The 27,986-nt window shown below is 44.8% G+C and overlaps 1 protein-coding gene across 1 annotated transcript; it reads left to right on the top strand.

The window, feature by feature from the left end:
* On the top strand, nucleotides 1-27,467 carry LOC142142548 (extracellular calcium-sensing receptor-like). The gene is made up of 6 exons (XM_075200426.1): nucleotides 1-119; nucleotides 7,187-7,478; nucleotides 8,529-9,353; nucleotides 12,187-12,411; nucleotides 23,618-23,741; nucleotides 26,554-27,467. The coding sequence occupies exons 1-6, from the start codon at nucleotides 1-3 to the stop codon at nucleotides 27,465-27,467; spliced, it is 2,499 nt and encodes an 832-aa protein (XP_075056527.1).
* Nucleotides 27,468-27,986: the final 519 nt, after the last annotated feature.

Raw genomic sequence — 27,986 nt, 5'->3', positions numbered from 1 at the left:
ATGGATCCTTTCACCCAACCTGGAGATCTCCTCATAGGGGGACTATTTCTGGTCTACTCTGGATATGATTTCCAACAACTGGACTTCCAGGACACACCTAGGCCGTTTCCCTGTAAGGGGTAAGTGAGAAATAACAGATCCCGGTGGTCGTGGCTTTAGAATCCTCTCACTTTAATTCATTGTTCTGCAAAAGGATTTAATTGAGTCTATCATAGGATTAAATGAAACCAATGCCCCCTTAGCAAGCGTCATCTGATAATAATAATTACTAGTCTGAGTCTGTAACTAAAGAATGCACATCGGAACTGAAAGGCGATTCTTGAAGAATTTAATATTTACCATAATAATAACGATAGGGTGCGTTCTGTACATATCAACAGGAACCTATTCTAGACATGACCACATAGCAGTGAGGATGAGTGTATGTAACCAGGCCGTCCCACTCGCAGCTGCACTATAGTAGCATAATTTGACTTTCATGGACCCTGTGAGATCCATCTACAGTCACATGGCTAAGACCTCATATAAACCATGAATGTCACACAGTAAGTAAGAAAAACTAAATGGAATTACAATCAAGCTGAACATTATGAAAATAAAATACTTGATAGGTTAATTTTATTTATTCCACTAGGAACAAGAAACTTTATTGAAAATCTGCTGTTCAGTGCAACCGGGCTGAATACTTTAATTATAAAACCCAGTGTGTATTTTTCCTTCATGTGTCTTTTAGGTGTTTAGCCTCAGATATTTAGAAAGTTCCAGTATCATTAATTGTGTCTCTTCTCTAGCAGCATTTGGTTTTAGGATAATGGTTTCTAAAAGGAAAACTGACCGGTGCCTTGTCTCGTCTCTGATAACCACCTCTCACTCCCATCCACAAGACTTCTCCCGTGCTGCTCCCCACTTATGGAATTCCTTACCACGCGCAATCAGACTTTCCCACAGCCTTCAAATCTTTAGACGCTCTCTAAAAACCCATCTCTTTTTTAGAGGTGACCTTATCCCTGATGATTCTATTCACACTAATGCACCCTCACAGTTATCCCAATCTCAACTCTGAGCCACCCTCGCTCCTCTTGTTTCATCTGTGTCCTCTTCCACCTACAATGTAAGCTGTCTAATGAGCAGGGTCCTTCATACCCTTTGTTTTCATGTCTGCATTTATTTTTTCTACCTTGTATTTCCCTGTTTTATGTATGACCTTCTTTTATGTATGTCCTGTTTTCTCTACTGTATGGTGTTGTGGAGCACTGTGGCACCTTATAAATATACGATGATAATAATAATAATAATAATGGTGATATATACAAACAACAAAGCATGGGATTCGAGGCTGTAAAATAATATTTAAACAGATGCATTTTGAGAGACCTTATTCTGGACTGGATACAATGATATTACAACATAACTATTATTTACAGGCTCACGGGACGGCCATGGGGACCAGATATGCACCCAGTTATTATGGTCTCTTTGAAGAGTCCTATGTTTGGAATTGACCATGTGGTGTAAATCCGGTCTTCTATGGCCATTATCTTAAACATGTGTTACATAATTGGAAGGGGGATATTCACTCAACATCTAGTTTTGTTATTCACTTTAACAACAACACACTTCATTTTGAATTCATTTATCAATATCGCCAAAATTCCATCCAATTATTTAGGGTCTCACCGTTTCATCCACAGACAATGAAATGACTTTTGTGAAGGAGTTGGATACCTAAAACTATTTACCCTTTACTAGCCAACAGTTTAAAGCCATGTATCAGTGCGTAAGCTGTACAAAACGAAAACTTAAAGCAAGGTTCTTGGAACATTGATGAAATATTATAAGAAATTTGGAAACTCACATAATTCCAAACATTTCACTGAATGTCACAGAATAAATTAAGTGGGTTGAAAATAAAAGGAAAATAAACAAAGACTCTGACTCTGGGAGGGGGGACAAGATGGTTAATGAAAAGTTCTCTGAATTTTTACACTGAGGACGCTTTTTCCAGAATATTTAAAAGAACATATATTGCTCACTGTGAGTTCAGTGTCTTATAGTTATATAGTGTTCATTTGGAGGTTGTAGCTTAGTATTAGTCAATATTTACTAATATTTCATAAAGTATATATAGATCTTTAAGATCTAATAAAATATAATATTTGGATTAATTATTCTCTGATAATTCATTGGGCGTGGATTGGAAAGTAATAATAATAATAATAATAATAATAATAATAATATATTGAATGATATGTAACCAAAATTAACTGAAATAAAAATCATTCTGTATTTATTTTTTAACAATAAAAATTGGAATGATTATTTTCATATAAAATAACAGTGCGCTATTCACCTATAATTTGGAATTCAAAGTACAAAAGAGATAAAAGTTTTCTAAACTTCTTACAAAAGTCCAAATCTTCAGCACCGTTCCTTAGCTGCATTCATAAGGCACCAAGATGAACATGATTTCTGCAGCTCCTCTTCAAATTTACCTGATCCCCATAGGACAGAAACATTTGGAATAAAACAAAGACAGAGGCTTCCGTGGGGCAGGACTTTTCCCTTTTCATTAATTGAAATATTTAAAAACCTGTACACGTAGAGAAGTAGATAAAAATCATATAAATCCCAGCAATGTACAATGTCTTCCCTTTATAGATGGGAACTAGTAAGGAACAGCTCGCTTAAAAACACAGAGCGACTTGGAGAATGTGTCTGCATTTGTACCAGACCAGCTGCACTGATTTTCGGCAAAGCAATTTTTTCAACTGGCTCCTGTCATCATCAGACCATGAATTATTTATTCCAGCTCTGGGAAGATCTCCATCTCTCTGAGCCCTACTCAACACAGGCACTTGCTGTGCAGATTATTAATATTAGGACTAGACATTTTTCTTTTTAGGACCCATTAGACTAACACTGAATACCACAAGAGAAGAGGCACAATTAATTAGACTGGAACTGTCTCTATTTCAGAGGCTGAATACCTAAAAAACATGAATAGAAAATAGTTGTTGATACACAGATCTTTATAGATTTGTATTCAGGGACAGGCTGGTCTGGGGGCAGAGGGGAATCTGCCCCATGTCGGCCCCATTGTGGAGTACCTTGGGCTCGGTCTCTGGGCTACCTGTATTTTTCTATAATTTACAGGTACTTTCCAGGTAACTGCTCTCTGAAAATCTTGTGGAACTGACCTGGCTATGAGTGGACCTAAAAAATGTAAGAAATTCTGGTCGCTCAATTACTGAACTTAGTTCCTTTAGCACACAAGGGTGGATGCCATTTGTGCCAGGTGATTTATCTGCCTCAATCTTGTTTTAAGGTAACAGCACCTCCTCCTATGTTAGACCATTTTTCCTTTGTGAATATAGATGGAAAACATATATCAAAGGTCAACTCTCTCTTCTTCTAGAAACTGTTCTCCTATTTTATTTTCTCCTACTGTCCCAATATTATCAGTTTTCATTTTCTTGCTCTTTATGTACATAAAAAAGTTTTTCGAGTAGAATTTTTATCTTTTCAAACTGATTTTCAGCTTCAAGCTTTGCTAACGTCTTTTTCTTTCCACATATTTTACTATATATTTCGATAATTGGTTTTTGGTCCCTTCTAGTTTTAACAATTGAAATGCTCTTTTTGCAGTATGTACTTGCAACAACATTTATTTAAAATATTTTGTAAAGCTCTGTCCTTTTAGTTAACAGCACAGTCTACAAATGTCAATGCTTTTTTGAGCTGATTACATTTTGCCATTTCAAAATCCATAGTTTTTGTGGCTCCCTTATCAAACATTTTTTTGAAACTTAAGTCCAATGTTATCATGGTGTGATCACGATTCCCTAAATACCCCCTCAGCCGTAAATATACCAATACCTATTTATGTTCTATAAGTTGGTACCAGTCCAAACCATCTCCTTTGTTAAGTGGACAGTTAAAAACACTGTTGAGCTGGGCCAACATCTTTCCTTTCAATTAGTAATAATTTAATATATCTACCCATAACAAGCGCAGGTCCTTTCATATCTTTCCTAAACATGCTTCAGCCTCCTCCAACCTTCTGACCATCTTCTCCCTCAGCATAGCTGAACCCTCTCCATGGAGGACCCTACTCTACAGCCTGCAGCGGACAGAGATCATCCATGATATGCAAAGACCTAAACTAGGCTGCTTCACCAGCACCTGGAACCGCTTAATTTTGCCTGTGTTAATTTATCTCACATGGCCAATATGAAAATAAATGTATTTACACTCCCAGCGCCGGGACTCATCCTTTACAACGCTGCACGATAGTTACTAACCGGCTCCACAGTGCCCGTACATTAAATATATACATTTAAATTAATAAACATTCCCTTTAATGCATTTTTACATCCCCTAGCGCTGGGGTTTAACCCCTGTGGCACTGAGATTTAACCCTCCTGGTGCCGGGGGGAACAATTCAAATTGGACCAGGTCACAGCAATGCTGAGACAATAGGAGCGAGTAGGACTCACAGTGGTCATAGAGCCTGCGTAACATGTAGAGGCGGTAGAATCAGGTGTAGGTAGGATAGTGATGAAGAGGGTTGTCTGGTCAGGCAGGTGAGGTAGGGAGATCTTTAAGAGGGGAGCAGCACGGGAGAAATCTTGGAGAGAGGAGTGAGAGGTGGTTACTAGAGAGGAGGAGAGATGTAGATGAATCAGGTGTAGGTAGGATAGTGATGAAGAGGGTTGTCTGGTCAGGCAGGTGGGGTGGGGAGATCTCTAAGAGGGGAGCAGCACAGGAGAAGCCTTGGAGAGAGGAGTGAGAGGTGGTTACCAGAGAGGAGGAGAGATGTAGATGAATCAGGTGTAGGTAGGATAGTGATGAAGAGGGTTGTCTGGTCAGGCAGGTGGGGTGGGGAGATCTTTAAGAGGGGAGCAGCACGGGAGAAGTCTTGGAGAGAGGAGTGAGAGGTGGTTACCAGAGAGGAGAAGAGATGTAGATGAATCAGGTGTAGGTAGGATAGTGATGAAGAGGGTTGTCTGGTCAGGCAGGTGGGGTGGGGAGATCTTTAAGAGGGGAGCAGCACGGGAGAAGTCTTGGAGAGAGGACTGAGAGGTGGTTACCAGAGAGGAGGAGAGATGTAGATGAATCAGGTGTAGGTAGGATAGTGATGAAGAGGGTTGTCTGGTCAGGCAGGTGGGGTGGGGAGATCTTTAAGAGGGGAGCAGCACGGGAGAAGTCTTGGAGAGAGGAGTGAGAGATGGTTACCAGAGAGGAGGAGAGATGTAGATGAATCAGGTGTAGGTAGGATAGTGATGAAGAGGGTTGTCTGGTCAGGCAGGTGGGGTGGGGAGATCTTTAAGAGGGGAGCAGCACGGGAGAAGTCTTGGAGAGAGGAGTGAGAGGTGGTTACCAGAGAGGAGGAGAGATGTAGATGAATCAGGTGTAGGTAGGATAGTGATGAAGAGGGTTGTCTGGTCAGGCAGGTGGGGTAGGGAGATCTTTAAGAGGGGAGCAGCACGGGAGAAGTCTTGGAGAGAGGAGTGAGAGGTGGTTACCAGAGAGGAGGAGAGATGTAGATGAATCAGGTGTAGGTAGGATAGTGATGAAGAGGGTTGTCTGGTCAGGCAGGTGGGGTGGGGAGATCTTTAAGAGGGGAGCAGCACGGGAGAAGTCTTGGAGAGAGGAGTGAGAGGTGGTTACCAGAGAGAAGGAGAGATGTAGATGAATCAGGTGTAGGTAGGATAGTGATGAAGAGGGTTGTCTGGTCAGGCAGGTGGGGTGGGGAGATCTTTAAGAGGGGAGCAGCACAGGAGAAGCCTTGGAGAGAGGAGTGAGAGGTGGTTACCAGAGAGGAGGAGAGATGTAGATGAATCAGGTGTAGGTAGGATAGTGATGAAGAGGGTTGTCTGGTCAGGCAGGTGGGGTGGGGAGATCTTTAAGAGGGGAGCAGCACGGGAGAAGTCTTGGAGAGAGGAGTGAGAGGTGGTTACCAGAGAGGAGAAGAGATGTAGATGAATCAGGTGTAGGTAGGATAGTGATGAAGAGGGTTGTCTGGTCAGGCAGGTGGGGTGGGGAGATCTTTAAGAGGGGAGCAGCACGGGAGAAGTCTTGGAGAGAGGACTGAGAGGTGGTTACCAGAGAGGAGGAGAGATGTAGATGAATCAGGTGTAGGTAGGATAGTGATGAAGAGGGTTGTCTGGTCAGGCAGGTGGGGTGGGGAGATCTTTAAGAGGGGAGCAGCACGGGAGAAGTCTTGGAGAGAGGAGTGAGAGATGGTTACCAGAGAGGAGGAGAGATGTAGATGAATCAGGTGTAGGTAGGATAGTGATGAAGAGGGTTGTCTGGTCAGGCAGGTGGGGTGGGGAGATCTTTAAGAGGGGAGCAGCACGGGAGAAGTCTTGGAGAGAGGAGTGAGAGGTGGTTACCAGAGAGGAGGAGAGATGTAGATGAATCAGGTGTAGGTAGGATAGTGATGAAGAGGGTTGTCTGGTCAGGCAGGTGGGGTAGGGAGATCTTTAAGAGGGGAGCAGCACGGGAGAAGTCTTGGAGAGAGGAGTGAGAGGTGGTTACCAGAGAGGAGGAGAGATGTAGATGAATCAGGTGTAGGTAGGATAGTGATGAAGAGGGTTGTCTGGTCAGGCAGGTGGGGTGGGGAGATCTTTAAGAGGGGAGCAGCACGGGAGAAGTCTTGGAGAGAGGAGTGAGAGGTGGTTACCAGAGAGGAGGAGAGATGTAGATGAATCAGGTGTAGGTAGGATAGTAATGAAGAGGGTTGTCTGGTCAGGCAGGTGGGGTGGGGAGATCTTTAAGAGGGGAGCAGCACGGGAGAAGTCTTGGAGAGAGGAGTGAGAGGTGGTTACCAGAGAGGAGGAGAGATGTAGATTGCAGAGAGTGAGAGGGACGTATGACACAATGAGATCAGATAGATATGAAAGGAGAGAGTTGGTGAGAGATTTGAAGTTGAGGGTGAGGTGAGGATGATATATGATGATAGATAGTTCCCAGGCAGAGGATTCCAGAGGTAAGGAGCAGTCACAGAGTAAGTGTGAAACTGTGATAGAGATATTATTTCAGAGGTAAATAGTTATCCAGAAAGTTAAGTTATTGGGGAAAGGATGAATATAGTATTAATGAGAACTTAATTTGATGTGAAGAATTAGAGATATAATTACATACATGACAATTCATACGTCTGTCCTCTCGGTATCTTTTGTAGGTTTCACATCCGCTATTACCGAGATGTTCTAGGCTTCATGTTTGCCATGGAGGAAATTAACAAGTCTCCGGACCTGCTGCCTAATGTCACTCTTGGCTTCAGTCTTCTCCACTCTTGTGTGTCCGAAGTCCGTGCCATCGGGGGGGCTCTGTCCCTGCTATCTGGGGCTGGAAACCCCATTCCACAATATGACTGCCACACGTCCTCTGCTATGATTGGTATTGTTGGCGATATGGTGTCGGCTCTATCTGTTCCCATGGCCAGGATCCTGGGGGTCCACCACTATCCGCAGGTACCACCACTGTGACATCTAATAATCCTCATAAAATAAACTAGGGTGTAGACAAGTGTACAGTGAAATAATCAAATTATATTACGTTATTACTAGTATGTTAATCAGTTCTATTGTAAAATTCCCTCCTCAAAATGTTAGTAAATTATCCTTTTTTCAAAAAAGGGTTTTTTAATAAAGCAATTTTGAGGCAAAAAAGAAAAAAATTTCAACAATAATCTGGATAACGATGATCACAGAAATCTATTTAAACTGTAATTAATCTTCATTTTTATTTATTCACTTCGGTGTACATTTTAAGAGAATTGTGTAAAAATGATGTTAAATTTGGGTTAATGTACATTGGAGTATGAGATCCTAAACTGGAGACGTGGTGTTAAATCACAAACTATGTCTGTCATTCCACAAAATTGCTCAGTGGGATCCAGTTGCAGCGATCCAGGCTGACGGTTTTTTGTTTTTTTTATTACTGCAAAAAATTTCTTATTGACACAATTTAACAATCCTCATTCCTTACCTGGAAGTGATCCATTTACTAAATAGATTAGTGTCCAATCATATACAGTCGCAGGATGACAGCTGTAATCTCGGTGAGTAGCTGTACGAGCAGCTGATTGGATGTTGTCTATATATAATCAGAGCACTTCTAGGTACAGGTGGAAGGGGGGGGTATAGAGGATCCTGCGCTGTAATCCCTGATTATTTAGTGACTATTCTGGACACAAGAGAAGAGACAGCAGACAATTTGTTTTCTTTTGGCAGTAAGACATTTAGGGGTATATTTACTAAACTGCAAGTTTGAAAAAGTGGAGATGTTGCCTATAGCAACCAATCATATACTAGTTATCATTTATTTAGTGCATTCTACAAAATGCCAACTAGAATCTTAAGAGTCTTAAAATCAGCGCGTCCTACATTCCAGCAGGGTGACAATAAGCACTTTTGTGACATACAAAAAAACAGGATATTTATGAATTTTATATACAACATTAATTTGTTAATTTATGGTGATGGGTGCATTTTAATAGTCATTATAATATTTCCTTTCAGATCAGTCACGGGGCATCCTCGTCATCCTTGAGCAACAAAGTGGACTTCCCGTCGTTCCTGCGCACAGTGCCCAGTAACACGTTTCAGAACGTCGCTCTCACTCGGCTCATCGGCCAGTTTGGGTGGACTTGGGTGGGGATGCTGGTGGTAGATAACGATGTAGGACAGCAGGGTGGACAGGCCATCAGGGCAGAGATAGAGAAAAGTGGAAGGTGCGTGGCTTTTTCAGAGAAGATCCACCTGAGCTACACAAAGAGACAGGTCCTGAGGGTGGTGGGCGTTATAAAAGAAAGCTCCGTCAATGTGATTATTCTCCACAGCACCGAGGCCCACGTGAGAGCTCTGCTTGATGCCATGTTTGATGAGGGTGTGACTGGGAAAATTTTGATATCTTCAGCATCCTTTGCATTTACACCAGGTCTCTTCTCCAGAAAGGCTTGGAAGGTTCTTAATGGTACCATAGGTCTAATGCCTAACACAGGAGCAATGCCCGGCTTCGAGACCTTTCTACGGAACCTACGCCCTTCCTTTAACACTACATTCCCCTTTATAAGGCCCTTCTGGGAAATTGCATTTAACTGCACGTGGTCAGATGGAAACATGGATAATATCACAGATTCTGGGTCTATGGAGACATTGTGCACAGGAGAAGAAGACCTGAAGAAGCTGATCCCTTCATTATTTGAGATGTATGACCTGAGCTACACCTACCATGCCTACCTGGCTGTATACGCCTATGCACATGCCCTGCACAGCCTGCTCGGGTGCCACTCAGACAGAGGGCATTGGGCTTGTAGCAATGTCAGCAGAATCCAACCCTGGCAGGTAACAATCTTGTTAAGTCAATGTTAATGATAGAGTGTCCTGACCTGAGCCACCCGGTGCCCTGCAAGGCTCCACCTCATATCTACACACGAGGAAACCCAGTAGGCACTAAATGTCCTCTGTGCTGTACAAAAGTAGTTTAGGTATCGCCATGCATCTCACAGGTGTGTGTGGGTGTGTGGAGAAAGAAGGTGGCACTTGCAGAGGGTAGGAGATGGATGCAATTAGGGTGCAAAGTAAGGGAACAGATACAGCAGCAGTGTAGACATTAGATTACCTTATGCAGAGCAAGATTGCAGAGCAAGATTGTGGGAATGAGATAGAGTGGAGGAAGTAGGTTAAGGGCATTAATTGTGGTGCAAAGAGCATGAATTGGAGCATGTATAGGACGGGACCTGTATAAAACTTCAGGTCTCATCCATGGAACAGATGTTGGGCTTTAATGTTGCACTTTCGTGCACAGGTGTCACCATTATATTTAAACCTATAATACACAAAAAAAGCTAAACATGTAATAAAATGTATTACATAAATAAAGGTAATCCAACCAATTTTTAGGAGGTAACAAAAACATTTATTTTATTGAACAAGGTGGAACACGAGTTTTCGGGGGTTGGACTATAATGTGATTTTCCTGCCTCTTTGCCCACCCCCCACACTCTTCTACACTGCGGAGGCGGCATTCCCGAGAGACGAGGGCTCACTGAGTCCAACCCTTCATAAGTAATTCAGAGGAAGGCAAAAGAAAACTACCAGTGTGACAGGTGCCAAGTTATCCTCATAGTCATGAATTAAAAAACGGTGATGAGATGAATTCCCTGGATCAGTCGCCCCCATAATAACTTACACAATAGAGCTACAGATACTATTTCTTGTAAGAAACGCATCCAGTCACCACCTCAGGGGCTCCGGCATTCTACAGCTTGACCAACCTTACACAGGGCCAGTGCTAGGGTCCATGGCGCCCTAGGCATTTTTACGAAATCGGCGCCCCCCCCCACGCAAAAATCAGCGCTGACCACCCACCCCCCGCAAAAATCTGCGCCCTCCTCCCTCCTCACCCCGTCTTTCCTTACCTTGTCTCACCACCGCCGCCTCTCTGCTCCGTCTCCTCCCCTCCACTCACTGACACTAGTGAGTGGAGGGGAGGAGACGGAGCAGAGAGGCGGCGGTGGTGAGCAATAGCCTCTTCCCCCCTCCCCGTGCATCTGAATGCTGTGCGGCGGCCGTGACAGGTATGGTCAGCGGTCGCCGCACAGTTTTAAAGTAATTTACCATTCTGTGGCGCCCTCCAGAGCCCGGCGCCCTAGGCAAGTGCCTAACCTTGCCTAATGGGAGGGCCTGACCTTACAGTAAAGAACCCTTTAGTATCGTCGTGGACTTTAATTCCCAACTACAACCCCTTGTATTGTACATTGTACAAAAAGTTAGTTAGACAAACCTTTGTAATTGACCCCAAAGTCTACATACTAATTAAGTCTCTTAAGGCCCGTTTGCCGGTCTGGTCCTTGCACCTCCTTACTCTTGAAGAAGCAGAACAGGAGAGGAAAGTGGCATGGAAACCCAGACCGAGTACAGAAACTGTACTCCGTCTAACAGGGAACTGGGCACTAAGACAGACCCGCATGGAGACACAGATATGCCAATCCGTAGCCATATCGCTTGCAGGTACTACGGGCATGGAGGTAGACCCGCATGGAGATATGCCAATATCTCCATGTGGGCTGGCGCACATACACGCTGGTGACTATGACGGTCACCAGCACTAGCTGCTTCTGATTGGCTGAATATGGATTCACCTCTGAAGCTGATAGGTGCTGTCTTCACTTATTCTGCATATATTATAGGATTTTGTGGGTATATTTTCTATTTAATTTTTTGTTACTTTCATTTGTGCATGAAAATGAAGATTATACCTGCGGTGTTATAGAGGTTTTATCAAAACCAATGTTTAAAAACTTATCTATGACCCGGTTGGGTTCTGTGTATCTGGGTGTCCGTACATCTGACTTAAACCTGGCACATATGCAAAGCTGGATGCATCTGGAGAGGCTCCAACTCATCTTATGTCTTTTTTCCACATATTAACTGCCATCTATTTACCCACAAAGCCCTTTGTGACTGTTCTCCCACCACCAGGTATCATCTCTAAAGACATAGGGGTATATTTACTAAACTGCGGTTTTCAAAAAGTGATGATGTTGCCTATAGCAACCAATCAGATTCTAGGGCCTGATTCATTAAGGATCTTAAATGAAGAGGTATCTTATTTCAGTCTCCTGGACAAAACCATGTTACAATGCAAGGGGTGCAAACTAGTTTTCTGTTTTGCACATAAGTTAAATACTGACTGTTTTTCATATAGCACACAAATATCAACCTTAAATTTCAGTGTACAAATAAGCTATCAAGTATTTGTGCGCTACATAAAAAACAGTCAGTATTTAACTTATGTGCTAAACAGAATACTAATTTGCACCCCTTGCATTGTAACATGGTTTTGTCCAGGAGACTGAAATTAGATACCTCTTCATTTAAGATCCTTAATGAATCAGGCCCCTAGTTATCATTTATTTAGCACATTCTACAGAATGACAGCTAGAATCTGATTGCTATAGGCAACAGCTCCACTTTTTCGAACCCACAGTTTAGTAAATATACCCCACAGTCCTTTATCTTCCAGTCATCTTTCTCCAATCATTCTCCCAAATATGAGGCAGCCCACGTCCAAGGAAATCATTAACCACTAATAAATGTTTCATTAGCTGTATAAATGCAGTGCTGGACTCTCATGACTAGGAGTACTTACCATTTTATTTATAACTTCCTACAGGTCTTGCACTCTCTTAAGAAAACCCCTTTCTGGGCTCAGTCCAAGGACACAATCACTTTCGATGCTAACGGAGACGTTTCTGCTGCGTATGACATTGCGACCATTCAGGTTCTGAACGGGAACTTCCAGATGGTAACGGTGGGATCGTTTAACCCCGGGGCTGCGTCAGATCACATGATCCTCATCAACACCAGTTACATTTTGTGGAATGATCAGTTTACCCAGGTGAGGGGAATGTGCACAGATTGTGGGATACATGGGGAAATATAGCCTCTCTCTCTTGTAGAAGTAAAGAAAATCAAAGCATATGTTGGACTGGTTCTTATGGGTTACATTTAATAATATAATAACTCACAACATTCCCCAATGGAAAAGCAGAATAAATTAGACCAATACAGACAAACCAAATACTGATCCGCCAATACCATGCTCATTTAGTACACAAAGTGAAGCCCAATCTGGTGCTAAATGGATCCTCCAGTGATTCTACTGAAGACAACTGTCCCCAACTAGTTGTCTCCACCAAGCTATCCCAACTGAGTTGTCTCCACTGAGCTATCCCCAGAGTTGTCCCCGCCAAGCTGTCCCCACCGAACTGTCGGTCTCTGAGATGTCTCTGTCACAACCAAGCTGTTCCCACTGAGCTGTCCCCAATGAGTTGTCTCCACTAGTGATGGGTAGTTCACGAATGATTAGTTCAAATGAACTAATCTTCAAAGTGAACTAAATCATTTAGTTCACAGCTCTGGCAAAGATTAGTTCACCAGGAAGTAAAACAAGTGGGAGGAGTTAGAGATAAAGCCGAGCAGCTCCAGCAGCCGCACTCACCGTCTCACTCACACTGGCTCTTTTGTTTCTATTCAGCTCTCTCATTTAATACTCTTGAGTCAGTACCTCTAAACTGCCAAAGGTGGCGCTGCTGTGCTCAGACATTGTGTGGGACTCTGGAGCTGATCACTGAGCTATGAGTTATGCGTCACTCTCCTGGATCAGGAGTTAACTAGTTCATCTAGTTGATTTCACTCGCTGGCTCATACGAGTCTCCGAATCGTTTCACTCTCTGAATCTTTCCACTCTCCGAATCATTTCACTCTCTGACTCATTTCACTCTCCGACTCATTTCACTCTCCGACTCATTTCACTCTCCGACTCATTTCACTCTCCGACTCATTTCACTCTCCGAATCATTTCACTCTCCGAATCATTTCAATCATTCAGACCATTTAGCTCATGAGTCACAGGATACATTCCCTTCCCTGTCAGCTCAGGACACACTGCACTGCTGAGTGCTGCATGCTATATACTGTAGTTCTGTTTACTCCACCATATATAGAGGGGAGAAGTAAGAGAGATAAAGTGGAAGCGTTGCCCATAGCAACTAATCAGTTTCTGTCATTTTATAGACTTTGCTAGATAAATGACAGAAGCTGATTAGTCATAATTGCCAACATTATGTTGGTTACGTCTGGGAGTTCCTGGAGCGGGGTATGGGCGTAGGGGGTGGGTTTCGTGAATTGCGCCATTTTGTCCCCGCCCCTAGTTACGTGATGCCTATTTTGGGTCTTTTTACAGCAGTAAAAATTATCCCCTAAGGTTTGACACATCTCCCCTATATCCTGATTGCACTTATCTCAATTTTAACAGCAAAAAAGTGACACTTTATAATACTCTGAATTTGGGTCTTTGTCACTCACCGGACCGTGAGTGCCTCTTCCCGGACATTTAGGAACCGTGGCCGTCCACCATCCTGAGGGTCTGCGCATGCGCAGCCCTTTTCTATACTTCAGTGTATACCCCTTTAACTTAATTGGCAGATCAGGCAACCTCCCTATATTAAGCACCTGTGGTCACTACCACGTTGCCTGATCTTGGAGTCTCATTCCTCATGAGTCTCTGAAGGTGTTCCTGTATTACTCGTGTATTCAGCGCTGCTGATTCCTGTGGTTTCCAAACCACTTCTACTTCTGTGGTTCCATACCACTTCTACCATCAACTGTATCATCATGACTGTTTGCTGATTCCTATCCGCTGCCTCCGTGCACTACAGTCTTCTACACCACTTCAACGTTATTTTATATCAATGTGACTGTTTGCTCATTGCTATCCGCTGCCTCCGTGCACTCCAGCTTTTACCTCACTCACCTGCTTCTCATCAAGTCTGTTTGCTGATTTCTATCCGCTGCCTCCGTGCACTACAGTCTCCTGCTTGCAACTCGCCTGTGTTCAACATCGTGACTGCCAGCTGACTACTATCCGCTGCCTCTGTGCACTACAGTCTCCTGCTTGCAACTCGCCTGTGTTCAACATCGTGACTGCCAGCTGACTACTATCCGCTGCCTCTGTGCACTACAGTCTCCTGCTTGCAACTCGCCTGTGTTCAACATCGTGACTGCCAGCTGATTACTATCCGCTGCCTCCGTGCACTACACTCTCATCTCATCTTTGCTGTGACTTCCTCGAGACTGCCGCTTTTCATTACCATCTGCTACACTTCGTGATCTACAGCTCCTGCCCTGCGCTGCACTCCTGTTTCCCATCGCTGTTGGTTCCTGTGGTTGCTACTGGTTACCTCCGTGTGCCGCTGAGTCCTGCCGCTGTGGTCAGCGCTATCGTCCATCTCCTGCTGATCCACTCTCCACGCCTTCACGTGTTCCACTGGCCTCTACCCTCCTGTCAGCATTGGATTTGTATCTCTTCTACTACCCTCTGCTGGATCATCTCCATTCTCCTGGGTTTCCTATGAGTCCAGTTCCACGTGTTGCTGACTCCTGTGGATTCGTGTCCCTGTCGGTCTACTCACCTGTGCGCTGCACCTGCTAGACCGCTGCTTCTCCTATCCAGGGACTTCCTATCCAGTCGGTCTCCAGCCGCTCAGGTACCGCTGCAATCCCATCTGACTGCTACTGCTGAACCACGGTATGCATTCTTCTCATTGACTGTGCTGTGTATTGCATATCTTGCTGGACTGTGTTTGGTTCTCTCTGGAGTCCGCTATCCGCTGAGTCTATTGCCATCATTGACTGTGTTATCATTGTGCTGGACTACTTCAAGAGACTTTCTAGATTGCAGACCTGATCAGTCATTTACATATATATACCTATATTGTGCATATTACTGTGGATCGTGTATAAGGTGCCTGTGTATATCCTGTGTTGCAGTCTTCCCCCGTGCACCTCCTCACATATATATGCAGTGGTACAACTTGCTGATGTCAGACCACTGATCCCTGTTTCCGGTATCACCTGTTCCATTATCCTCTCACATAGCAGTGGTACAACTTGCTACCGCAGACCACTGACTACCTGGATACCTCCACTTGGATTCCATTCCTTCACCCAGACAGCGGTACAACTTGCTACCCGCAGACCGCTGACTCTCATCACCTCCTTGTTTCTGTTGGACATTCCTCCTCACTATAGCAGTGGTACAACTTGCTATCGCAGACCACTGACTACCTTCACGTGTCCTTGTCCATACAGTTCCTTGTGTATCATTACCTCATTATTACCAGTGTTGCTAGTCATAGACTTTCCTGAGCATCTCATCGGCCATCATTTCATGTTCCGTGATCACCCAGCTACCAGAGTACCCTATTACCATCTACATTGCTCTGGTAAGCCTACCATCTGGTGATCCCTGGGTAAAGACTCCTAGTGCCCGTGACAGTAAGATCAGGCCATGACAGACCCAGATGTGGAACCTACCGCCAAAGAGATGCTGCAATATCTGGTTACCCGTATGGAACAACAAGATGTTCGTCAACAACAGTTGCTGCAATGTTATCAGACTTTAGTCGCCCAAGTAACTTCTGTGCCAAAGGTAGCAGCCACTGTTGATCCTTCCGTGTCGTCATCTTCTTCCCCTGTGCCATCCCAGGTGTCTACTGCTTCCACGCTACACCTGCCTACTCCGTCAAAATATGATGGAGACCCCAAAACCTGTAGGGGTTTTCTTACTCAATGCTCAGTTCATTTTGAGCTCCAACCTCAAAATTTTTCTACCCATCGTTCCAGAGTGGCCTATCTTATTTCATTGTTTTCAGGACAAGCCCTGGCTTGGGCTTCCCCTCTGTGGGAAAGAAACGATCCATTGTTACAGGATAGTGCCGAATTTATTTCCACGTTCCGAAGTGTATTCGATGAACCAGGTCGTGTTATTTCCGCTGCATCCAGCATTCTCCGTCTTCGCCAAGGATCTCGCACTGTGGCTCAGTACGTCATTCAATTTAGGATCTTAGCCTCTGAACTTCAGTGGAACACTGAAGCATTAATTGCCGCCTTCTGGCAGGGGCTTTCCGATAAAATTAAAAACGCACTGACTTCACAAGAACTACCCTCCTCTTTAGAAGATTTGATCTCTCTTTGCCATCGTGTAGACCTGAGGTTTCGTGAAAGAGAACCTGAGAAATCAACTTCGGTTAAAACACCTCTTCTCTCAAATCCTCAATTTCACCCAGCTTCATCTCCGGTGATACCCATGGAGATAGGTCGCTCCAAATTAACTTTAGAGGAGAGGGACCGAAGAATAAAGAATAGACTTTGTATCTATTGTGCCGATTCTACGCATATGCTCAATTCTTGTCCCAGGAGATGCCGGGCTCTAACCAATACTGGGGAGATAAGGTTAGGGTTCCTGCAGTCCTCTCCATCGTCTATGAAATCTAAAGTCTGCGCTTTTGATGTGACTATTTCCTTTGCTACCAAAACCTTTGAGTCACAGGCATTGATTGATTCCGGAGCAGCAGGAAATTTTATTTCCAAATCATTAGTAAATCAATGGTCTCTACCAGTGATTACCTTAAAAACACCCATTACTGTGACGGCTATAGATGGATCACGTCTCATCAACGGTCTCATCACCCAGAGTACGTCTCCAGTAACCCTTCAGATTGGTGCCCTGCATCATGAAGAAATATCGTTTTTGATCCTTCCTGTTACGACAAGTCCGATTGTCTTAGGCCTTCCATGGCTTCAGTGTCACTCTCCCCAGATTGACTGGCGCACTCCTCGAGTTACATCTTGGGGAACTGAATGTCATCATCGTTGTCTCTCCCAAGTGGTTTCATTCGAAAGACAGCATTCGTCTATTCCACCAGGTCCTCCTCCACAAGATCCTTCATCTACGGATCTGGGTGATAAAGTTCAGTCTGAACGCCTTCCTCCTCATCGGGCGTTCATGACGTCATCGGACGTTGAAGATGGATCTCAGGAGTCATCTTCAAAAAGCCAAGTGCTGGTGGTTCACGGTCACCATCCGTCTTTTCCGGAATTTCCTGCCCTCCCGCCCACCCAAGTTCCTGCGGTGGAAACTGTTTGTCAGACCTTTAAAAATATCTGGTCTCAGGTTAGAACCTGTTTGAAGAAGACATCTGTCAAATATAAATCTTTCGCTGATAAGAAGAGGCGGGCTATTCCACCACAAAAAATTGGAGATCGTGTCTGGTTATCCACAAAAAATATTCGTTTGAAGGTTCCATCCATGAAATTCGCCCCTCGTTTTATTGGTCCATATAGGATCATTCAAGTTATCAATCCAGTATGTGTGAAACTCCTTCTTCCTAAGAGTCTTCGGATTTCTAATGCCTTCCATGTATCTTTGCTCAAACCTCTTATTATCAACCGTTTTTCAACTCCTCCCTCAGCTCCGCAGCCAGTTCAAGTCCATCAGGAGGAGGATTTTGAGATTACCGAGGTACTAGATGCAAAAATTTCGCGAGGAGTCCTCCACTTCCTCGTTCATTGGAAGGGCTTTGGTCCTGAGGAGCGCTCTTGGATCAAAGCTGAAGATCTTAATGCTCCTGCCCTTTTGAAGAAGTTTTACTCCAAAAATCCGGACAAGCCCGGTTCCAGGCGTTCTGTGCCCACCTTTAAAAGGGGGGGTACTGTCACTCACCGGACCGTGAGTGCCTCTTCCCGGACATTTAGGAACCGTGGCCGTCCACCATCCTGAGGGTCTGCGCATGCGCAGCCCTTTTCTATACTTCAGTGTATACCCCTTTAACTTAATTGGCAGATCAGGCAACCTCCCTATATTAAGCACCTGTGGTCACTACCACGTTGCCTGATCTTGGAGTCTCATTCCTCATGAGTCTCTGAAGGTGTTCCTGTATTACTCGTGTATTCAGCGCTGCTGATTCCTGTGGTTTCCAAACCACTTCTACTTCTGTGGTTCCATACCACTTCTACCATCAACTGTATCATCATGACTGTTTGCTGATTCCTATCCGCTGCCTCCGTGCACTACAGTCTTCTACACCACTTCAACGTTATTTTATATCAATGTGACTGTTTGCTCATTGCTATCCGCTGCCTCCGTGCACTCCAGCTTTTACCTCACTCACCTGCTTCTCATCAAGTCTGTTTGCTGATTTCTATCCGCTGCCTCCGTGCACTACAGTCTCCTGCTTGCAACTCGCCTGTGTTCAACATCGTGACTGCCAGCTGACTACTATCCGCTGCCTCTGTGCACTACAGTCTCCTGCTTGCAACTCGCCTGTGTTCAACATCGTGACTGCCAGCTGACTACTATCCGCTGCCTCTGTGCACTACAGTCTCCTGCTTGCAACTCGCCTGTGTTCAACATCGTGACTGCCAGCTGATTACTATCCGCTGCCTCCGTGCACTACACTCTCATCTCATCTTTGCTGTGACTTCCTCGAGACTGCCGCTTTTCATTACCATCTGCTACACTTCGTGATCTACAGCTCCTGCCCTGCGCTGCACTCCTGTTTCCCATCGCTGTTGGTTCCTGTGGTTGCTACTGGTTACCTCCGTGTGCCGCTGAGTCCTGCCGCTGTGGTCAGCGCTATCGTCCATCTCCTGCTGATCCACTCTCCACGCCTTCACGTGTTCCACTGGCCTCTACCCTCCTGTCAGCATTGGATTTGTATCTCTTCTACTACCCTCTGCTGGATCATCTCCATTCTCCTGGGTTTCCTATGAGTCCAGTTCCACGTGTTGCTGACTCCTGTGGATTCGTGTCCCTGTCGGTCTACTCACCTGTGCGCTGCACCTGCTAGACCGCTGCTTCTCCTATCCAGGGACTTCCTATCCAGTCGGTCTCCAGCCGCTCAGGTACCGCTGCAATCCCATCTGACTGCTACTGCTGAACCACGGTATGCATTCTTCTCATTGACTGTGCTGTGTATTGCATATCTTGCTGGACTGTGTTTGGTTCTCTCTGGAGTCCGCTATCCGCTGAGTCTATTGCCATCATTGACTGTGTTATCATTGTGCTGGACTACTTCAAGAGACTTTCTAGATTGCAGACCTGATCAGTCATTTACATATATATACCTATATTGTGCATATTACTGTGGATCGTGTATAAGGTGCCTGTGTATATCCTGTGTTGCAGTCTTCCCCCGTGCACCTCCTCACATATATATGCAGTGGTACAACTTGCTGATGTCAGACCACTGATCCCTGTTTCCGGTATCACCTGTTCCATTATCCTCTCACATAGCAGTGGTACAACTTGCTACCGCAGACCACTGACTACCTGGATACCTCCACTTGGATTCCATTCCTTCACCCAGACAGCGGTACAACTTGCTACCCGCAGACCGCTGACTCTCATCACCTCCTTGTTTCTGTTGGACATTCCTCCTCACTATAGCAGTGGTACAACTTGCTATCGCAGACCACTGACTACCTTCACGTGTCCTTGTCCATACAGTTCCTTGTGTATCATTACCTCATTATTACCAGTGTTGCTAGTCATAGACTTTCCTGAGCATCTCATCGGCCATCATTTCATGTTCCGTGATCACCCAGCTACCAGAGTACCCTATTACCATCTACATTGCTCTGGTAAGCCTACCATCTGGTGATCCCTGGGTAAAGACTCCTAGTGCCCGTGACAGTCTTTTTCATTTGCATATTATGGAAATAAAAAATAATAATGAAAATGGAGAGCTCAACATGTCACTACTAGTTTCTGTATAAGTGATTGCGCTTTTTAAAATATTAAAAATAATGACATATTCTCTCAGCAGTGTTCCAGAGCGAGTGGTCTCACTGAACTAACAGAGCTAAATGAACTGAATGAACTACTGACTCAAATGAGTGAAATGAACTAATCTTTTGTGTGAACTAGATCAGAATGAACTAATCTTCAAAATGAACTAGATTTCCCATCACTAGTCTCCACTGAGCTGTCTCCACCAACTGTCTCCCCACCAAGCTGTCTCCACTGAGCTATCCCCACCAGCTGTCTCCCCACCAAGCTGGCTCCACCAGCTGTCTCCACCAGCTGTCTCCCCACCAAGCTGTCTCCACCAGCTGTCCCCACCAACTGTCTGCCCACCAAGCTGTCTCCACCAACTGTCTCCCCACCAACTGTCTCCCCACCAACTGTCTCCCCACCAAGCTGTCTCCCCACCAAGCTGTCTCCCCACCAAGCTGTCTCCCCACCAACTGTCTCCCCACCAAGCTGTCTCCCCACCAAGCTGTCTCCCCACCAACTGTCTCCCCACCAAGCTGTCTCCCCACCAACTGTCTCCCCACCAAGCTGTCTCCACTGAGCTATCCCCACCAGCTGTCTCCCCACCAAGCTGTCTCCACCAGCTGTCCCCACCAACTGTCTCCCCACCAACTGTCTCCCCACCAAGCTGTCTCCACCAGCTGTCCCCACCAACTGTCTCCACCAGCTGTCTCCCCACCAAGCTGTCTCCACCAGCTGTCCCCACCAACTGTCTCCCCACCAACTGTCTCCCCACCAACTGTCTCCCCACCAAGCTGTCTCCCCACCAAGCTGTCTCCCCACCAAGCTGTCTCCCCACCAACTGTCTCCCCACCAAGCTGTCTCCCCACCAACTGTCTCCCCACCAAGCTGTCTCCACTGAGCTATCCCCACCAACTGTCTCCACCAGCTGTCTCCCCACCAAGCTGTCTCCACCAACTGTCTCCCCACCAACTGTCTCCCCACCAACTGTCTCCCCACCAAGCTGTCTCCACCAGCTGTCCCCACCAACTGTCTCCACCAGCTGTCTCCCCACCAAGCTGTCTCCACCAGCTGTCCCCACCAACTGTCTCCCCACCAACTGTCTCCCCACCAACTGTCTCCCCACCAACTGTCTCCCCACCAAGCTGTCTCCCCACCAACTGTCTCCCCACCAAGCTGTCTCCCCACCAACTGTCTCCCCACCAAGCTGTCTCCACTGAGCTATCCCCACCAACTGTCTCCACCAGCTGTCTCCCCACCAAGCTGTCTCCACCAGCTGTCCCCACCAACTGTCTCCCCACCAAGCTGTCTCCCCACCAAGCTGTCTCCCCACCAACTGTCTCCCCACCAAGCTGTCTCCACTGAGCTATCCCCACCAACTGTCTCCCCACCAAGCTGTCTCCCCACCAAGCTGTCTCCCCACCAAGCTGTCTCCCACCAAGCTGTCTCCACCAGCTATCCCCACCAACTGTCTCCCCACCAACTGTCTCCCCACCAACTGTCTCCCCACAAAGCTGTCTCCCCACCAAGCTGTCTCCACTGAGCTATCCCCACCAAGCTGTCTCCCCACCAAGCTGTCTCCCCACCAAGCTGTCTCCACTGAGCTATCCCCACCAACTGTCTCCCCACCAAGCTGTCTCCCCACCAAGCTGTCTCCACCAGCTATCCCCACCAACTGTCTCCCCACCAACTGTCTCCCCACCAAGCTGTCTCCACTGAGCTATCCCCACCAACTGTCTCCCCACCAAGCTGTCTCCCCACCAAGCTGTCTCCACCAGCTATCCCCACCAACTGTCTCCCCACCAAGCTGTCTCCACTGAGCTATCCCCACCAACTGTCTCCCCACCAAGCTGTCTCCACTGAGCTATCCCCACCAACTGTCTCCCCACCAAGCTGTCTCCACTGAGCTATCCCCACCAACTGTCTCCCCACCAAGCTGTCTCCACCAGCTGTCCCCACCAACTGTCTCCCCACCAAGCTGTCTCCACTGTGCTATCCCCACCAACTGTCTCCCCACCAAGCTGTCTCCACTGAGCTATCCCCACCAACTGTCTCCCCACCAAGCTGTCTCCACCAACTGTCTCCCCACCAAGCTGTCTCCACACCAAGCTGTCTCCACTGAGCTATCCCTACCAACTGTCTCCACTGAGCTATCCCCACCAACTGTCTCCCCACCAAGCTGTCTCCACCAAGCTGTTGGTCTCTGAGTTATCTCTGTCACAACCAAGCTGTGCCCACTGAGCTATCCCTAATGAGTTGTCTCCACTGACTTGCCTGCAGAGAGCAGTTCCCACCAAGCTGTCCCAATTTTGTTCCATCCTGTTCTAGAACATAGGTTATACATTGATGCCAAACCTCTGTAAATTATGGGAGGGACGCATCTTGTGAAGGTAGCAGGTCCCAGACAGGATTAATGTTGACTGTAACACTACTTTTTCATTCCTTCCTCTGTATTTGTGTAAGGTAGATAATAAGGCATGAATGTATAAAATATCCTGGTGATAGGACTCTACCTACTTTCAATGACGTTGGTAGTAAATCTGCTCACACAGTACACTATCTAGTAGTCATCATTGTACAGATTCTCTTCCAGTCTCTTTATATAAACGATGGTCAACAGATGGCCCTCAGTTTTATATCCTTACGGCATGTATCTTATCTCAACCCCTTCAGAACACTCATCTTATGTACGGATTTATTATGTGGGACAGTATTTCAGCAATCACCAATAATAATACACTAGTCATGTGGTACAGACTCTACAATGAGGGAGTATATAATGATGTACAGTGACTATAAATGATCAACTTAACTCCCTTAGACCACAAGGGTGAATGCCTTCTGTAAGGGTGATTGCCATCTGAGCCAAATGATTTATCCATCTAAACTTGCTAGTGGGAAGGGTTACGTATGATGTCATTGTATAAACGGTCAGATCTGCACCGAAAAATATGTCAGAAAACTCTCTTCCCTGCAACGATAGATAACCGGGGCCAGATTCACAAAAATGGAGCTAGATATAAAGTGTTGATAAATGTACTTATCTCCATATTCACACACGTGTAAAGTCATTTTTAAGTCCCCTGCAGTCAAAATGATAACATGTGTCCTAAAACTGGTGTTACGTCAAATTACACCCAGATTTAGGAGGCGATTTATCAAAAGATTAAAAGCCCGAGCACCGGTGAAGACTATTAGTCTTTGCCAGATTAGGGCTTTTTATAGATTCGCCCTGTGCGTCAATGGGCTTCCGTTCCACCAGACATTGCCAGCCATAACTTCCCGCCCTACGCCGCAATACTTGTTCTGTTGTCTGAGGATGGTGATGTCAAAAAGAACATTATTGAAAAAATGCTTCGTTTGAATAGAACCTTTATTTAAAGTTTAAATATTTTTAAATATATTTTTACATTTTGTATGTATTTTTACATCAGTTTTAATAAGTTGTAAATGGAATCCTACAATCCCATCCTTCGTCTTCCCATAGGTCCCGCAGTCAGTGTGTAGTAAGAGCTGTGTCCCCGGATTTCGGAGAGTGACCATACAAGGCCTCCCTCCGTGCTGCTTCCACTGTGTGCCGTGTTCTGCGGGGGAGATATCTCACAGTACAGGTGGGGTGGATTACTTAGTATGGTCCTAGCACGATTACATGTGAAACATGTATTATTGTTGGAATAATCAGCTTATTTATAATAAACCCTGATAGATTTGAGGAGGACTGGAACTGGTGCAATGTTATATGTTACGAGGAGAAGCTGGGGGGATATAACATGGCGGCACAGCGCCCCTCGGTGGAGGAGCCAGGTTTTCCCAATTTTTTGTTAAAGTCTAAAATAGCGTATTGTTCACACTAACATTATAAGGAGAGAGAAGGGTCAGTGGACAGCGCTGAAGCAGGACCCTGACTTGTATATAACAGGGGGCAGACAGATGTGTCTGGGTTATACGGGATGTTCAGTAGAGAGCAGTCTGCACACCCAGGTGTAATAAGAGTATATCACAGCTTCATAGTGTAAAGAGTAACACTGACATATAAAACATAACCACAACCCACCTATAGTAATAAATGATGCCAATATGAGTATTTAGAAACTGTTCCCCGAGAAATTACATGAAGCTACATGGAGAGATGTAAGAAAATATGGATGGATGGATATGGGATGGATGGATGGAGGGATGGATATGGGATGGATGGAGGAATGGATGGATGGATGGATGGATGGATGGATGGATATGGGATGGATATGGGATGGATATGGGATGGATGGAGGGATGGATGGATGGAGGGATGGATGGAGGGATGGATGGAGGGATGGATAGATAGAGGGATGGATGGAGGGAGGGATGGATGGATATGGGATGGAGGGATGGATGGATGGATGGATAGAGGGATGGATGGATGGATGGATATGGGATGGATATGGGATGGATGGAGGGATGGATGGATGGATGGAGGGATGGATAGAGGGATGGGTAGAGGTTTGGATAGATAGATAGAGGGATGGATGGAGGGAGGGATGGATGGATATGGGATGGAGGGATGGATGGATGGATATGGGATGGATGGAGGGATGGATGGATAGAGGGATAGAGGGATGGATGGATGGATATGGGATGGATGGAGGGATGGATAGAGGGATAGAGGGATGGATGGATGGATATGGGATGGATGGAGGGATGGATGGATAGAGGGATGGATAGATGGATAGAGGGATGGATGGAGGGAGGGATGGATGGATATGGGATGGAGGGATGGATATGGGATGGATATGGGATGGATATGAGATGGATATGAGATGGATATGGGATGGATATGAGATGGATATGAGATGGATATGGGATAGATTGATAGATAGATATGGGATAGAGATAGATAGATTTGGGATAGATAGATAGATATGGGATAGATAGATATGGGATAGATATGAGATAGATTGATAGATATGAGATAGATTGATAGATATGAGATAGATATGAGATAGATTGATAGATAGATATGAGATAGATAGATATGAGATAGATAGATTGATAGATATGAGATAGATTGATAGATATGAGATAGATAGATTGATAGATATGAGATATAGATTGATAGATATGAGATAGATAGATATGGGATAGATATGGGATAGATTGATAGATAGATATGAGATAGATTGATAGATAGATATGAGATAGATTGATAGATAGATATGAGATAGATTGATAGATAGATATGAGATAGATAGATAGATAGATATGAGATAGATTGATAGATAGATAGATAGATAGATATGAGATAGATTGATAGATAGATATGATAGATAGATATGAGATAGATAGATTGATAGATATGAGATAGATTGATAGATAGATATGAGATAGATAGATTGATAGATATGAGATAGATAGATTGATAGATATGAGATAGATAGATAGATATGGGATAGATTGATAGATAGATATGAGATAATAGATAGATATGGGATAGATATGATAGATATGATAGATATGGGATAGATAGATATATATGATAGATATGGGATAGATAGGTAGATAGATAGATAGAAATGGGATAGATAGATATGAGAGGGATGGATAGATAGATAGATAGATAGATAGATAGACAAATAGATAGATATGGGAGGGATGGATAGATAGATAGATAGATAGATAGATAGACAAATAGATATGGGAGGGATGGATAGATAGATTTACACTCCCCCTATGGAACTGTCCTTTGTGTTGGAGGGGCTGTGACATTATAGTCTTCTCCTACTCTGGAGGTGATAGTACAATAGATCTTAGATACCACCGAGACATTAGACTCCTTAATGTTTTATTAGCTGCTGCAAATCCAAAATTAAAAATTGCAACTGAATGATCACGTGAAGGATCCTGAACTTCCCGCATTCTTCAAGTCTCAGACCCGCTAGATTAAGGTTTAAAAATGTTTGGGCTCAGGTGTATGCCCTGGGGTAAGTAATTTGATATTATCTATCATGCTTATTTCTTTTACCAAGGTTTAAACAAAGTGAAAAATTAAATATAGAACTTAAAAAAAATTAGAATAAGGGTCAGACAAGTGGACAGAGATATGGGGAATAACTTTGGGAAAGTTGATGTAATGAGAGGGATGAGACATAGAAAGGAGCAGTCTAGACCAGACTTTACATCAGAGCGCAGGGACACAGGACAAGTAAATAGAATTATAATTCCATCTCAATCAGCAGGAAACAAATGAATGCACCGTGTAGGTGCACAGCTTGTAGACAAGAGAGACAGAATTTTGCAGTTTCTGTCATCGTAAATGAATCTCGCTGACTCACATTGTCCAGGACTTGTGATCATCTTACATGTATTTCTCTGTCTTAAATAGGGAATTTGAACAACCTTAAAACCTTATGATACATTGAACTTATAAAATAACACATTGTTGTTTAGATTCAGTTGAGTGCCTGAGATGCCCAGATCATCAGTGGTCGAATGAAGAACGAAACAGATGTATCCCGAAGATCATAGAGTTTCTATCGTATCAAGAGCCTCTGGGGGTTATTCTGGTATCAATGGTGACTGTGTTTTCTATCCTGGCTTTTTCCATCCTACTGATATTTATTAGGTTCAAAGATACACCGGTCATCAAAGCCACCAACCGCGAGCTGAGCTACATCCTGCTGGTGACTCTCATTCTCTGCTTCCTCTGCTGCCTGGTGTTCATCGGTCGACCATCCGCTTTAAGTTGCCTTCTTCGTCAGACATTCTTCAGTGTGGTTTTCTCCATCAGCATCTCCTTGGTCCTGGCTAAGACTATCATGGTGATCCTGGCATTTAAAGCCACCAGACTGAACAGCCCATTGAGGAGATGGTTGGGTCCTACCATCCCACGTAATGTTGTAGGACTTTGCTCCATTCTACAGATTGGGATTTGTTCTGTTTGGCTTCACAACTCCCCCCCTTTCCCAACGCTGAACACAGAGTCAGAGAACCATAAGATAATAATTGAGTGTAATGAGGGACATAAAGTATTTTTCTATATGACATTGGGGTTCATGGGATTCTTGGCCATGGTAAGTTTCTTAGCAGCTTTCCTGGCGAGGAACCTTCCAGGAAGCTTCAACGAGGCCAAACTGATCACATTCAGCATGTTGGTCTTCTGCAGTGTCTGGATCTCTTTCATCCCAGCCTATCTGAGCACCAGCGGTAAGTACACCGTGGCGGTGCAGATATTCGCCATCCTGGCCTCCAGCGCTGGACTTCTCATCTGTATATTTCTTCCCAAATGCTACATTATCCTTCTGAGACCAGAGAAGAACAGCCGAGAGCATCTGGGAAATAATAAAGGATGTGGAAGACTGTAAAATAAGTGACAATAAAAGATAATCTAAAGTACTATCTGTGCACCGAGCCGGCATTACCCTCAGTGGTGAGGATGCATGGAGTAAATTATTACACACTTAAGGAAAATGTATGAACGTCCCACGGATGGAGGTGACGATCTCTGTATATTCCTGTGGTTTTACTAACTGGTTGAACGATTGCAGAATCACTGGAAATTGTTGTTTTTCCCCAAAATAACCAACATAAAACAATATTTCTTCCTAAATAAATTTCTGACCTCAACACACAGAAGTCAGTACATACAGATATTTATTATTTCTGGTTGTCTGGTTATATAAATAAGACACCGGGGAAGGTTCCAAGCTGACCAGAAATGTATCCACAACACTTTGTTATACAACCAACACACTGGTCTGTTCCTAAGACTGGTATAAAGGACAACAGATGAACAACATGTATAACAGGCTCCTGTGAGTCCATAGAAGGGTGGGGAGTGACGGGTAGGGGGTTCCTGTGAGGATAGGACATCACTGAGGGGA

The sequence above is a fragment of the Mixophyes fleayi genome, chromosome 3, assembly GCF_038048845.1.
Source record: "Mixophyes fleayi isolate aMixFle1 chromosome 3, aMixFle1.hap1, whole genome shotgun sequence".
NCBI classification, from domain to species: domain Eukaryota; kingdom Metazoa; phylum Chordata; class Amphibia; order Anura; family Limnodynastidae; genus Mixophyes; species Mixophyes fleayi.
The sequence above is the reverse complement of the archived record's forward strand: the minus strand, read 5'-3'. Positions and strand labels throughout refer to the sequence as shown.